The 12,790-nt window shown below is 40.1% G+C and overlaps 1 protein-coding gene across 1 annotated transcript in view; it reads left to right on the top strand.

Annotated features, from left to right (window-relative positions):
• LOC104664873 (poly(A)-specific ribonuclease PARN) overlaps window positions 1–12,790 on the top strand; it is a 153,080-nt gene that overhangs the window by 24,944 nt on the left and 115,346 nt on the right. Inside the window, exons 6-8 of the mRNA XM_010366552.1 lie at window positions 7,008–7,063; window positions 8,589–8,675; window positions 10,970–11,044. Coding sequence (XP_010364854.1) covers window positions 7,008–7,063; window positions 8,589–8,675; window positions 10,970–11,044 — 218 coding nt within the window. The remainder of the gene's footprint in view (window positions 1–7,007; window positions 7,064–8,588; window positions 8,676–10,969; window positions 11,045–12,790) is intronic.

The following is a 12,790-nucleotide window of genomic DNA, read 5'->3' as shown; positions in this document are numbered from 1 at the left end:
AATTTGTGGCCAATTCACAGAAAGGGGTTAGACTTTTGCTAATGAGTTGCCAACAGAGTAGTTTGAGTAATTTTTTTTTTAATTGTCTTAAAAACAAGAATAGCAGCTGTCAGCAGTAATTTCGCCCAGTTTATCTCTTGCAGAGAACCTAGTCGCATGCTACAGTTCGACCTCCTAGTTTCAAGGAGTGGTAGAAGGCTTATGTTACTGCCTTCTGGATTTTGAGGTAGTCCTTGGTATTTAATAGTTTTATGTTTTTCTTTTGTTTATTCATAGTTTCTTTTTTCTTTTTTTTTTCTTTTCAAGACAGAGTCCTGCTCTGACCCCCAGGCTGGAGTGCAGTGGCTCAATCTTGGCTCACTGCAACCTCCGCCTCCCAGGCTCAAGGGCTCCTCCTGCCTTATCCTCCCAAGTAGCTCAGACTACAGGCACGTGCCACCACACCCAGCTAATTTTCTATGTTTCTTTGTAGCAGTGGGGTTCATTATGTTGCCCAGGCTGGTTTCAAACTCCTGAGCTCACGCTATCTGCCTGCCTTGGCCTCCCCAGGTGTTTGGATTATAGGCATGAGCCACTGTGCTTGGCAGTTTTTTCCTTTTTAAAATTTTGTGTCAAAGTTTTGTGTTTTTCTTTTCTTTTTTTGAGATGGAGTCTTGCTCTGTTCCCTAGGCTGGAGTGCAATGGCACAATCTCAGCTCACTGCAACCGCTGCCTCCTGAGTTTAAGCAATTCTCCTGCCTCAGCCTCCTGAGTAGCTGGGATTACAGGCATGTGCCACTACACCTGGCTAATTTTTTTATTTTTAGTGGAGATGGGGTTTTGGCATGTTGGCCAGGCTGGTCGCGAACTCCTGACCTCCAGTGATCCACTTGCCTCGGCCTCCCAAAGTGCTGGGATTATAGGCGTGAGCCCCTGTGGCCGGCTAGTTTTGTGTTTTTCTAAGTATTTTATTTATGTGTTTGTTCATTTAATTATTTATTTATTGTAGAGACAGGGTCTGTCTCTGTTGTCCAGGCTGGAGTGCAGTGGCATGTTACAGCTCTTTGCAGCCTCAAATTCATGGAGTCAAGCAATCCTGCTGCCTTAGCCTCCTTAGTAGCTGGGACTACAGGCACAAGCCACCTTGCCCGGCTAATTTACATTTTGTAGAGACAGGAGTCTCCCCATGTTGCTCAGACTGATTTCAAACTCCGGGCCTCAAGTAATTCTCCCACTTCTGCCTCCTGAAGCAGTGGGATTAACAGGGAGGAGCCACAGAATGATTTAATATAAACAAATTAAGACTAATATCTTTTGGAGAAGTTGGCACAAGTCATTATCCAGCTGATTGCTACATCATCTTTAGTGGTAATTAACAACACCACATTGAATATACTGTTTCCCTGTTAACTCCATGATTCTCAGTCCAGAGTTTCTGAGTCAGGAATCTTGGATGGCACCCAGGAACTTGTAGCTTTAACAAGTTCCCAGGTGATGCTGATCCAGCTGGCCGGGAAGCACATTTTGCTAAGGGTTCAGGGTTCTATGTATCAGAGTTTTATATCTGAAATGAAATTCTTCAGTAACTGATGAGCCTTCTTAGGCAGTCTGGGGCACAGTTTCATACCATCCTTTTATTTTTTGAGACGGAGTTTCGCTCTTATCACCTAGGCTGGAGTGCAGTGGTGCAATCTCGGCTCACTGCAACCTCCGCCTCCCAGGCTCAAGGGCTCCTCCTGCCTTAGTCTCCTGAGTAACTGGGATTACAGGCACCTGCCACCATGCCTGGCTAATTTTTGTATTTTTAAGTAGAGACGGGGTTTCACCGCATTGGCCATGCTGGTCTGGAACTCTTGACCTCAGGTGATCTACCTGCCTCGGCCTCCCAGATTGTTGGGATTATAGGTGTGAGCCACCGCACTCGGCCTATATTGCCCATTTCACAAAAAAGTTTGGAGGGTGGCTTTTTGTGAGTGCCACCCAGCAGAAAGGTATTGGAGATGATGAGGTGGTGGCTCTTTGGAGATGAAAGGTATTGTGTAGCATATGCTGTGTAGCCTGTGAAGAGACTGAGTGGAAGTGATCCAGTGTACTGAGCAAAAGACCCTGGTATGCTGTGCTTTACTCTGGAGTCTTTCCAGACTTGTTTGAAAGTCAGGATAACCAGCACTGCCAGTGGTATACTCGTACAACGTTTTAAAAATGACAGATTCCACAAAGGATAAAACTTGCTCTGTGGCATCTAGAATGTGAACTTGAGTTACACTGTTTCTTAGGATAGAATTCTTTTGTAAAATTAGCCATTGTATCTAATGGGAATTTTAATTTTAGTGTTTGATAGAGTTAATGTCAGTCTTTTAGAGAATAAGTGGGGAAATAATATTTCATCAGAAAGCTTTCAGAAATGTGGCAAGACTTCCGCACGCAGTCTTGAGGGTCTTTACCGTGTTACACCCTCTCGGATATTCACTAAAATAGAAAGAATGTTTCATGCAAGTGTTAGTCTGAGTGTCTTTTTGATATCTGCAGATGAAAGTCCTTCTAGGAGAGATTGTTCTTCAATACAGTTCACAGTGATGGAACATCCTTTCATGTCTTTATCAGCATTTCTGCTTGCCTAGTACATTTCCTCATATGCTAGGATGAAAACTGTCAAGTTGGATGATGCATATGTGAAGTATTTTATCAAATCATTCCAGGGAGTCAGTGCAGGCCCTTTGACAGCCAGCTGGGATGAGGCATGCCTACATTGAAATGTTTTAATTTTACTTCAGAAGGGCAGAGATGTTACCAGAGCAGTGGCTTCGAAACAGCATGGCATAAGGACGGTGGGAGGCCGTTGGGAGAGTTTACTTTGGTTCAGTTCCGCAGACGCTCAGCCACAGTTTTAGAGTCAGTTTCACAATTGCGTGGCGCTCTCTAGAGCCGCAGTCTGCCAAGTCACACAGAGTTGGTTTTCGTGTTCTTCCGAGCTTTGGAGCTATTCAGTTCCCTCTAAACCCCAGATGTGAAGGTGGAGGTATAGGAGAAGAGTGAGAAGTGCTATTAATAATTCATTTGAAAGGGGTTTCTGTGTAAGGTAATGTGGAGTAAACAAACAAGATACTGTAGGATTGACTGCATTAAAAAATAGCTTTTATGGGTACAAAAAATAGAATGAATAAGACCTACTATTTGATAGCACAACAGGGTGACTATAGTCAGTAATAACTTAATTGTACATTTTTAAATAGAGTGTTGTTGGATCGTTTGTAACTAAAAGGATAAATGCTTGAGGGGATGGACACTCCATTCTCCATGATGTGCTTGTTTCACATTGCATGCCTGTATCCAAACATCTCATGTACCCCATAAATATATATATCTACTATGTACTCATAAAAATTAAAAATAAAAAAAATCTTTTGAGTGTTTTAGCTGAGAATAAATTCTTGCTTACTTTAATCAGAGATAATATTGAAAATTCAGGTGAAATATTAGAGAACACATAGCCTATATATTACTTGACAAAAAATATTTTTCAAAAAAATGTTTTAAAAACATCTAAATGGTAAGAGAAATTGGGAGAGCCTTCTTTTTCTTTGTTAGCATAATCCTCCTTGGTATTTGTACAACATTGAGTTTCCTAAATTTATTGTTGAGGTCCCATGACTTTAGCAGTATAACAGAATTGTAAACAGAAATACAGGAATTGCAAATTCAAGCTTATGGTTTTATATTTATATTTTTATATTTATATTTTTCTCCCTCCTGCCAGGTGAGGTAGTGCATAGTATATGAAAGATTAATTCAAATGACATTTTCAGTTGGCTTTTTCTAAGAAAGTCTCTAGTTATTTCCCCTGGGCTTCCCAGTTCTATTAGCCTCTAAAGTTTAAAAAATGATCATAAAAGGAATTTTGAGAAACAAAGCTCAGAGTTTCTTAAAGCTGTTGGCGGGGGAGGGGAGGATTTTTTTTATTCTTGGCTTAATGACAGCAATATTTTATAAAGGTAAAATCATAGTGTAAAATTTTGTGCCTTTTTAAAACTTAAAATTATAAGTTATCCATGTTTTGACATTTTCATAGTTATTTTGATTGCTTAATATATTGAAATTTTGAACTATAATTTACTGACCTCCATGTATTATCAAATCTTGAGGTTGATTTTGATTTTTGGCATATTTGATGGTATAGCAGTGAACATTTTGTTGATTCAACTTTTGTTCTCAGTTATTTTTGTGGTGCTTGATACGTTTCATTAACTTTTTTTTTTTTCTTTGAGATGGAGTCTCACTCTGTTGCCAGGCTGAGGTGCAATGGCGCAATCTCGGCTCACTGCAACTTCTGCCTCCTGGGTTCAAGTGATTCTCCTATCTCAGCCTCCCAAGTAGCTGGGATTACAGGTGCCCGCCACCACGCCCGCTAGTTTTTTGTATTTTTAGTAGAGACAGGGTTTTAGCATAGTTGGCCAGGCTGGTCTCAAACTCCTGACCTCAGGTAATCTGCGTGCCTTGGCCTCGTAAAGTGCTGGGATTACAGGTGTGAGCCAGGGTGCCCGGCCTTTGTTAACTTTTAAAATAAATTTGGTGTTTAGAATTGGAGACTATTTCTAAATTTACTAAACGGAGAATTGAAAATTATGTGAAGCATGACTAACAGTAACAAAAGTCATTCCTAGGTTGGTTAGCTTACCTAATTAACTAGCTTACTAACCTAGGAATAACTTTTGTTATTATTAGGTTCTGGTAGGCGATAATAATGATAGTTCCTGTGTGTATCGGTTATGCTGGAAAATAATATTTAAGAAAAAATGATAGCTGCCCTCACTGAGAACCTGCCATGCTAGGTGCTTTATGTATCTTCTTGTCTTCTGGCATTGCAGGGAGTATTGATTAAATTGGTTAAAACAGCTTACAAAACCAGAATAGTACACTTGAGCCTAAATTAGCGAACTAAAATTAAATTTGGTTTCTTAGCCATAGCATTTGGTTTATTAAACTGTAGGGCAGACAACAAATTCTCAAACCACTGAGTACCATGACTTCGTTTTTTCTGACATTAACAGAACAGTATTGTTCATGCTGATGGTTCGATTTGTAAACTAGCTTTTGCCCTGCTTGGCTTTTTTTTTTTTTTTTTTTGGAGACAGAGTTTTGCTCTTGTTGCCCAGGCTGGAGTGCAGTGTTGCTATCTCAGTTCACTGCAACCTCCACCTCCAGGGTTCAGGTGATTCTCCTGCCTCAGCCTCCTGAGTAGCTGGGAGTACAGGTGCGCACCACCACGCCCAGCTAGTTTTTGTATTTTTAGTAGAGACCGGATTTCGCCATGTTGGTTGGGCTGGTCTTGAACTTTTGACCTCAGGTGATCCACCCACCTTGGCCTCCCAAAGTGCTGGGATTACAGGTGTGCCATCGCGCCTGGCCCTGCTTGGCTTTTGAATGCCTTGTAATGATGTTCCTTAATTGCAGTTCAGTGAAGCCAAACTAATTGCTTCTTGGGCACATAGATTGCCTTTTTAATTTGCTGTATAATGTTGTCTCTACCAGAAATACATAATATATTATTATCTAAGTAAAACTCATTAAAATAATCTTACAACAGAATGCCTGATATTTTGTCCATAATCTTGGAAATAAAAGAAAATTGAATGGCATGACAGAGAGTTGTAATTTACAAGCACTCTTTTTTAAGTGCCTTTGTACCCATTTTGGAAGATAAACATAAAATGACTGCTATGATTTATATTAGTGTGATAATTTTCTTTACCAAGGATTGTTTTGTTTTGTGCTTTTAGTGTGTTTTAAATGAGAATAATAATGTGGCCTTTTGAGACAGTCACTTATTTCAGACTGTACAGTTTACCCAGAGAGATTAGCATTTATCCAGTGACTTTGCATTTCATTAAAAAAAAAAAGAAACCTGTGCTGTCATTCTCAGTTCACAAATGTCCATTGTAAGGGTTACCCTTAGAATTTGTAGAAACACTTGTTCTTAGATTGGTAAGATGGGTAATATTTATTTTCTTTGTGTTTACTTGGACTAACTAAAACGACAGCTCAGCGGAGGACTTTCCCTTGACTCTTTGATGATTAATTTTGTTCAGTTAACTAATATTTATTGAGCAGCTACTGAGTGCCAGGAACTGTTGGGGATACCAGTTTGTTTGTTTGTTTGTTTTTTCTATTTGTGATAAATATTTGGCCCAGGAGAAAAATCTCTGAAATGAATTTCAGAGCTTTAGAAATGATTTTACATGGCTGGTGCGGTGGCTCATGCCTGTAATTGTAACACTTTGGGAGGCTAAGGCAGGTGAATCACTTGAGGTCAGGAGTTCGAGACTAGCCTGGTTAACATCGGGAAACCCCATCTGTACTAAAAATACAAAAAATTAGCCGGGCGTGGTGGCCTGCGCCTGTAGTCCCGGCAACTCGGGAGGCTGAGGTGGGCAAATTGCTGGAACCTGGGGAGACAGAGGTTGCAGTGAGCCAAGATTGTGCCACTGCACTCCAACCTGGCGAGAGAGTGAGACTCCGTCTCAAAATAATAATATAATAATAATAATAATAATAATTAATAATAAAGCCAGGTGTGGTGGCTCATGCCTGTAATCCCAGCGCTTTGGGAGGCAGAGGCAGATAGATCACTTGAGACCAGGAGTTTGAGACCAGCCTGGCCAACATGGTGAAACCCTGTTTGTACTAAAAATACAGAAATTAGTCAGGCATGGTGGCACATGCCTGTAATCCCAGCTACTCGGGAGGCTGAGGCAGGAGAATCACTTAACTGGGGAAGAGGTTGCAGTGAGCCAAGATGACACCACTGCACGCCAGCCTGGGCGGCAGAGTGAGGCTCCATCTCAAAAAAAAAAAAAAAAAACCAATAGAAATGATTTTATAAATAGAGTGATATCAAGGAGCTTCTACTAAAAAATTTAGTAAATGCCTATTAAACAATTTTTTTTTTTTTTTCTAATTCAACCTTAAAAATGTCAAAACACCTATCGTTTAAAGGAAATTGCCCATTACCTGTTGGTCTTTTCTTGTAGGTTATTTCTTATGAGGGTCATGGATATCCCCTATCTAAACTTGGAAGGACCAGACTGTAAGTAAATTTTTATTTTCTTATTGCATCTGTGCATTTAAATGTGTAGTCTGGAAGGGATAACAGGAAAATATTACTGAAGAAAAAGCTTTCTTCACTTAAAATTGGGCAGTGATTTTGTGGTTGATATGAATAGCATACTTAAGTTAATGGGACTCTTGGGCATTCATTAGTCATCGCTTCACTTATATTTTCCAGTTTATGCATGAATTGAATTTTAAAAATGTATATCTTCTCTATATATTTCATTTTCACACAGAATTCTGATTTCATCATTTTTTATAAGTATTTATAATAGATTTTTAAGATATGCTAGCTATCAGTTATCTTGGTAAAATTTCTATTTTCCAATTACTTGAGTGTGTATATATCTGAATTTAGTAGGTTGATTTTTGTTTTGTTTTTTTTTTTTTATTTAAAAAACATGGAGGGTCTATGGGAGATAGTTGCTTTTTCTTTTCCTCTGCTTTTCTTTCTGCTGTTTCATTTGGTCTTTTTTACCTTAATGCATGTCATTGGCAGGTAGAAGTGGGTGAACTATACTTGGTGATAATAATTGTTGCAATGATAGTTTGAGGACATACTGTTGTGTTGCCCTCCATGTTAGACTGATATTTTGGTCTGTCATTCTCACAAGAATTCTGATGCTAAATATCACCATTCCCAGTTTATAGTCCAGGGTGGTTAGAGTGATTAGGTCTCTTGCTTAGGGCTGCACAGAAAAGGTCTAGGTTTGGGATTAGAAAACAAGATCATGACTCAGGATTGCCTTACTTAAGAATTAGTCCATCTAATTTGGATAGTGCTTTTTTTTTTTTTTTAAGCTAAGTATATTAAAACGGGAAAGTTAAATGTTTAGTGAAGTGAAACTTCATGAACAGAGCAGCCTTGTTTTTCTTCTGAATAATCTGCACAGTTAGGTGTGGTGGTTCATGCCTGTAATTCCAGCACTTTTGGAGACCGAGGTGGGAGGATCACTTGAGGCTAGGAATTCGAGACCAGCCTGGGTAACATAGTGAGACCCCCATCTCTACAAAAACAAAATTAAAGGATAAAAAAATTAGCCAGGCATGGTGGCATGCACCTGTAGCCTCAGCTGCTCAGGAGGTTGAGGTGGGAGGATAACTTGAGCCTGGGAGTTTGAGGCCACAGTGAGCTATAACCGTGCCACTGCACTCTAGCCTGGATGACAGGGCAAAACCCTGTCTCAAAAAAAAAAAAAAAATATATATATATATATATAATTTAAAAATAAACATAATTTGCACAGGAACTTCATAAGAAGAGAAGATATCTTTGCATAGGGTTCAGTTTGTTGTGGGTTCTGTAATGTATCAGAACCTAAGGTCTAGATTACCATGGCAGAATCCTACCAATCTTAGGCATACTTTCTGGAGTTGTTTGGTAATCATGAGGAATTCATAACAGGTCTGCATATTAGCTTAGACTTAGTTTCATCAAAGAACCGCTGGTTTACTTGATCACTTTTCACCCATCAACATTTCATTATAAATTTGTCTTATAGTGCAGCCTAAACGTGATCATGTTCTCCATGTGACGTTCCCCAAAGAATGGAAAACCAGCGACCTTTACCAGCTTTTCAGTGCCTTTGGTAAGTCACAGGTTCAGATGTACCTTTTAGGGTTTTGCTATTCATTTGGTATAGGTGGTCAGAAGTAGAAAGACAGCTTTGGCCTGGGCATAAAAGAATGTTAATATTCAAAGTTTTAATTTCACTCTTTGAATTTTCTGGTTTAGGATACTGTTATCTTTGTGCTAATGTGATCTGAGAAACTTTTAATAGCACCTCACAATACAGAGCTATTAATTCATGGAAAGCAAAACACCATGATGATGACGGCCCTTACTACTGACCGGGGAAAATAACCTGTGGCTGAGCGTAAATAATTTTTAAGATTAAACTCAGAGGGCTTGTATGTTTCATAATGGGAGGGGAGGTCATCTCTGCTTTAGATTAATCAAAGTGACAGATGTTTGGGTAGATCAGGAATTGTGATACGTGTGTGAGGTAGGGCAGTCCTTCTCTTTCCTTTTTTACCAGGTCATGTGATTAGGTTCGTTTGAGCAGTCTCCTGATATGTGTTTACGAAAACCATTCTGATTGTAAACCCACAGCAATACCTCTCTTACTTTAACAAACGAAGCATTTAAGCTAGTCTCTTTGGAAATTCTTGGATAAAGTGAAGGCCACAAAACCTAAATGTCCAGTAGTAAAAAAGTTTAGGGCCGGGCCCGGTGGCTCAAGCCTGTAATCCCAGCACTTTGGGAGGCCGAGACGGGCGGATCACAAGGTCAGGAGATCGAGACCATCCTGGCTAACACTGTGAAACCCCGTCTCTACTAAAAAATACAAAAAACTAGCCGGGCGAGGTGGCGGGCGCCTGTAGTCCCAGCTACTCGGGAGGCTGAGGCAGAAGAATGGCGTAAACCCAGGAGGCGGAGCTTGCAGTGAGCTGAGATCTGGCCACTGCACTCCAGCCTGGGCGGCAGAGTGAGACTCCGTCTCAAAAAAAAAAAAAAAAAAAAAAGTTTAGTAAGTATTTATGTATCTTCTAGTGTGTAGCCATTTAAAAAATATTTGAAGATTTTGTTAAAAGAAGTTAAAGTGCTTGTATTTTAACGTTTAGAGTAAAAAGCAGATACAAAGTAGGCCTCCCATATAACTAACACCATTTTTCATTTTTTTAAAATTTTATTTTATTTTTTATTTTTTTAAAAAGAGAACTGGGGTCTTGCCATGTAGCCCAGGCTGGCCTTGAACTCCTGGGCTCAAGTGATCCTCCCACCTCGGACTCCCAAACTGCTGGAATTACAGGCATGAGCCACTGAGCCCGATCTATTTTTTCTTATCTTTATTTTAAATTGATATTTTAGAATAGTAGACTTTCACAGCAGAGCCTCCTACACTGATAATACGGCATGCCGTTTCTGAATGTAAATATTTAAAATAAGTCAGAACGAACATCAAGGCATACAAAGTTACTTTAAGTACTAACACTATTATTATTATTATTATTATCATTATTATTATTATTTGAGACAGAGTTTCGCTCTTGTTGCCCAGGCTAGAGTGCAATGGCGTGATCTCGGCTCACCTCAACCTCTGCCTCCTGGGTTCAAGCGATTCTCCTGCCTCAGCTTCCTGAGTAGCTGGGATTACAGGCACGTGCCACCATGTCCAGCTAATTTTGTATTTTTAGCAGAGATGGGGTTTCTCCATGTTGGTCAGGCTGGTCTCAAACTCCCAACCTCCGGTGATCCTACCACCTCGGCCTCCCAAAGTGCTGGGATTATAGGCATGAGTCACTGCGCCTGGCCTCTAACACTGTTTTCAACAAGATTATGTGTAAGCATGGTGGTGTGTGCCTGTAGTCACAGCTACTTGGGACACTGGGTTGGGAGGATTGCTTGAACTAGGAGGCAGAGGTTGCAGTGAACTGAGATTGTGCCACTGCACTCCAGCTTGGGCGACAGGGTGACACTCACCTGGGTCTCAAAAAAAAAAAAGTTGTGTTTTTGAACCTATTGGTCTCTGATTTTTGTTAGTGGTCTTGATAGGAAAATAAGTCTCCAATCCTGGTATTGCACTGAATGATGACAAGCCCCAGGGTTTAATCTGGAAGGATCTTTCTATTGTGTTAAATTTCTAATCGCTTCTTTTCCCACTGGTTTGTCTCTTCTCTTGAAGTTTTAACCTAAATAACTGCTGTGGTAGCCTTTAAACAGGGTAACTCTCTATAGTGCTGAGATTTTGATCACGTTTTAAATAAGCACCTTCTCTCTCTTTAAAGATAGACTATACTGAAATATGTAAGATATGCACATTAAATCTGATAGCTCTCCACATGGACAAATGTTCACTTTATTTTTAATTTGCGATTGCAGGTAACATTCAGATATCCTGGATTGATGACACATCAGCATTTGTTTCCCTTAGCCAGCCCGAGCAAGTAAAGATTGGTAAGTGTTTTGGTTTTCTGTTTTGTGTATTAAATACAGTGAGCGGTTGCCCTCCCACTGCCCGCTTAATTTAAAAGCTGTGGGCTCAGTCAGCTTACACTCATTGCTGCCTGGTTTGTTTTTGAGATTGTCTCTGAAATAAATGAAATAATTAGTAAGTATCATGTATAGATGAGAAAATAAGACAAATCTTTTGATTCATTAGGTACGCTACATAGTATATTTTTTCATTTACCTCCATTCTGTTCCTTTCTCGTTCTCGTTGCACTTTTTCTAAAGTGAGTTGCAGATTTACTTTGAGAATGAGAAGTACCTATAGTAAATTAATACTTACATTGACCTGTTCATCTCTGTACTTCCCTCATTTGTTTATACATATTTGAGATTTATTCACTCCATTAAACTTGTATCAAATACTTGTTTTTGTTGTTGTTGTTGTTGTTTGAGACAGTCTCGCTCTGTCGCCTAGGCTGGAGTGCAGTGGCACAATCTTGGCTCACTGCAACCTCTGTTTCTTGCGTTCAAGAACTTCTCCTGCCTCAGCCTCCCGAGTAGCTGGGATTACAGGTGTGCAACGTGATACGTGGCTAATTTTTGTATTTTTAGTAGAGACGGGGTTTCACAATGTTGGCCAGTTTGGTCTTGAACCCCTGACCTCAGGTGATCCACCCACCTCAGCCTTTCAAAGTGCTGGGATTACAGGCATGAGCCACTATGCCCAGCCTTGTTTTACAAACAAATAAACTGAATATTTTGTTTGCTTTTAAAATACGGTTCTAGGCTGGGTACGGTGGCTCTCACTTGTAATCCCAGCACTTGGGGAGGCCGAGGCAGGCAGATCATCTGAGGTCAGGAGTTCGAGACCAGCCTGGCAAATAAGGTGAAACCCCATCTCTACTAAATATGCAAAAATTAGCTGGGCGTGGTGGCATGCACCCGTAATCCCAGCTACTTGGAAGGCTAGGCAAGAGAATTGCTTGAACCCAGGAGTTGGAGGTTACAGTGAGCCAACATCCGTGCCCATTGCACTCTAGCCTGGGTGACAGAGTGAGACCCTGTCTCAATAAAAACAAATAAATAAATAAAAGAGTTCTAAAAAGATGGGGCACCCTGTCTCCTGTAGGATCCTAAATAATTTTGATATTAACCATCAATTAAATGTTTTGTTTTCTTAAGATGGAAAGTTTTTGAATAAAATATTGATGAAAGTGTGTGTTGCTGGCCGGGCACAGTGGCTTATGCCTGTAATCCCAGCACTTTGGGAGGCTGAGGCGGGCGGATCATGAGGTCAGAAGATCAAGACCATCCTGGCTAACACGGTGAAACCTCGTCTCTACTGAAAAAAAAAAAAAAAATTAGCCAGGTGTGGTGGCGGGCACCTGTAGTCCCAGCTACTTGGGAGGCTGAGGCAGGAGAATGGTGTGAACCTGGGAAATGGAGCTTGCAGTGAGCCGAGATCGCGCCACTGCAGTCCAGCCTGGGCAACAGAGCGAGACTCTGTCTCAAAAAAAAGAAAATATGTATTGTTAAGCTACATATTCAAATAAATTTCAAGTACCATGCTGCTTTGATAATGTAAAAGATGTGAAAAATTTAAGTGATATGTTTGTTTTTTACTTTAACAAAATGCCGCACAGTGAAACTATATAATTCTGATAGAACTGTTGAGTAATTATATATGAAAATTTCTGCAAATATACAAATTCAGATCACAGTATTTCGGTATTTTTCTTTCACTGTCTGACT

The sequence above is a fragment of the Rhinopithecus roxellana genome, chromosome 20 (genome assembly GCF_007565055.1).
Source record: "Rhinopithecus roxellana isolate Shanxi Qingling chromosome 20, ASM756505v1, whole genome shotgun sequence".
Classification (NCBI taxonomy): Eukaryota; Metazoa; Chordata; class Mammalia; order Primates; family Cercopithecidae; genus Rhinopithecus; species Rhinopithecus roxellana.
This window is presented reverse-complemented; position numbering and strand designations above follow the sequence as displayed.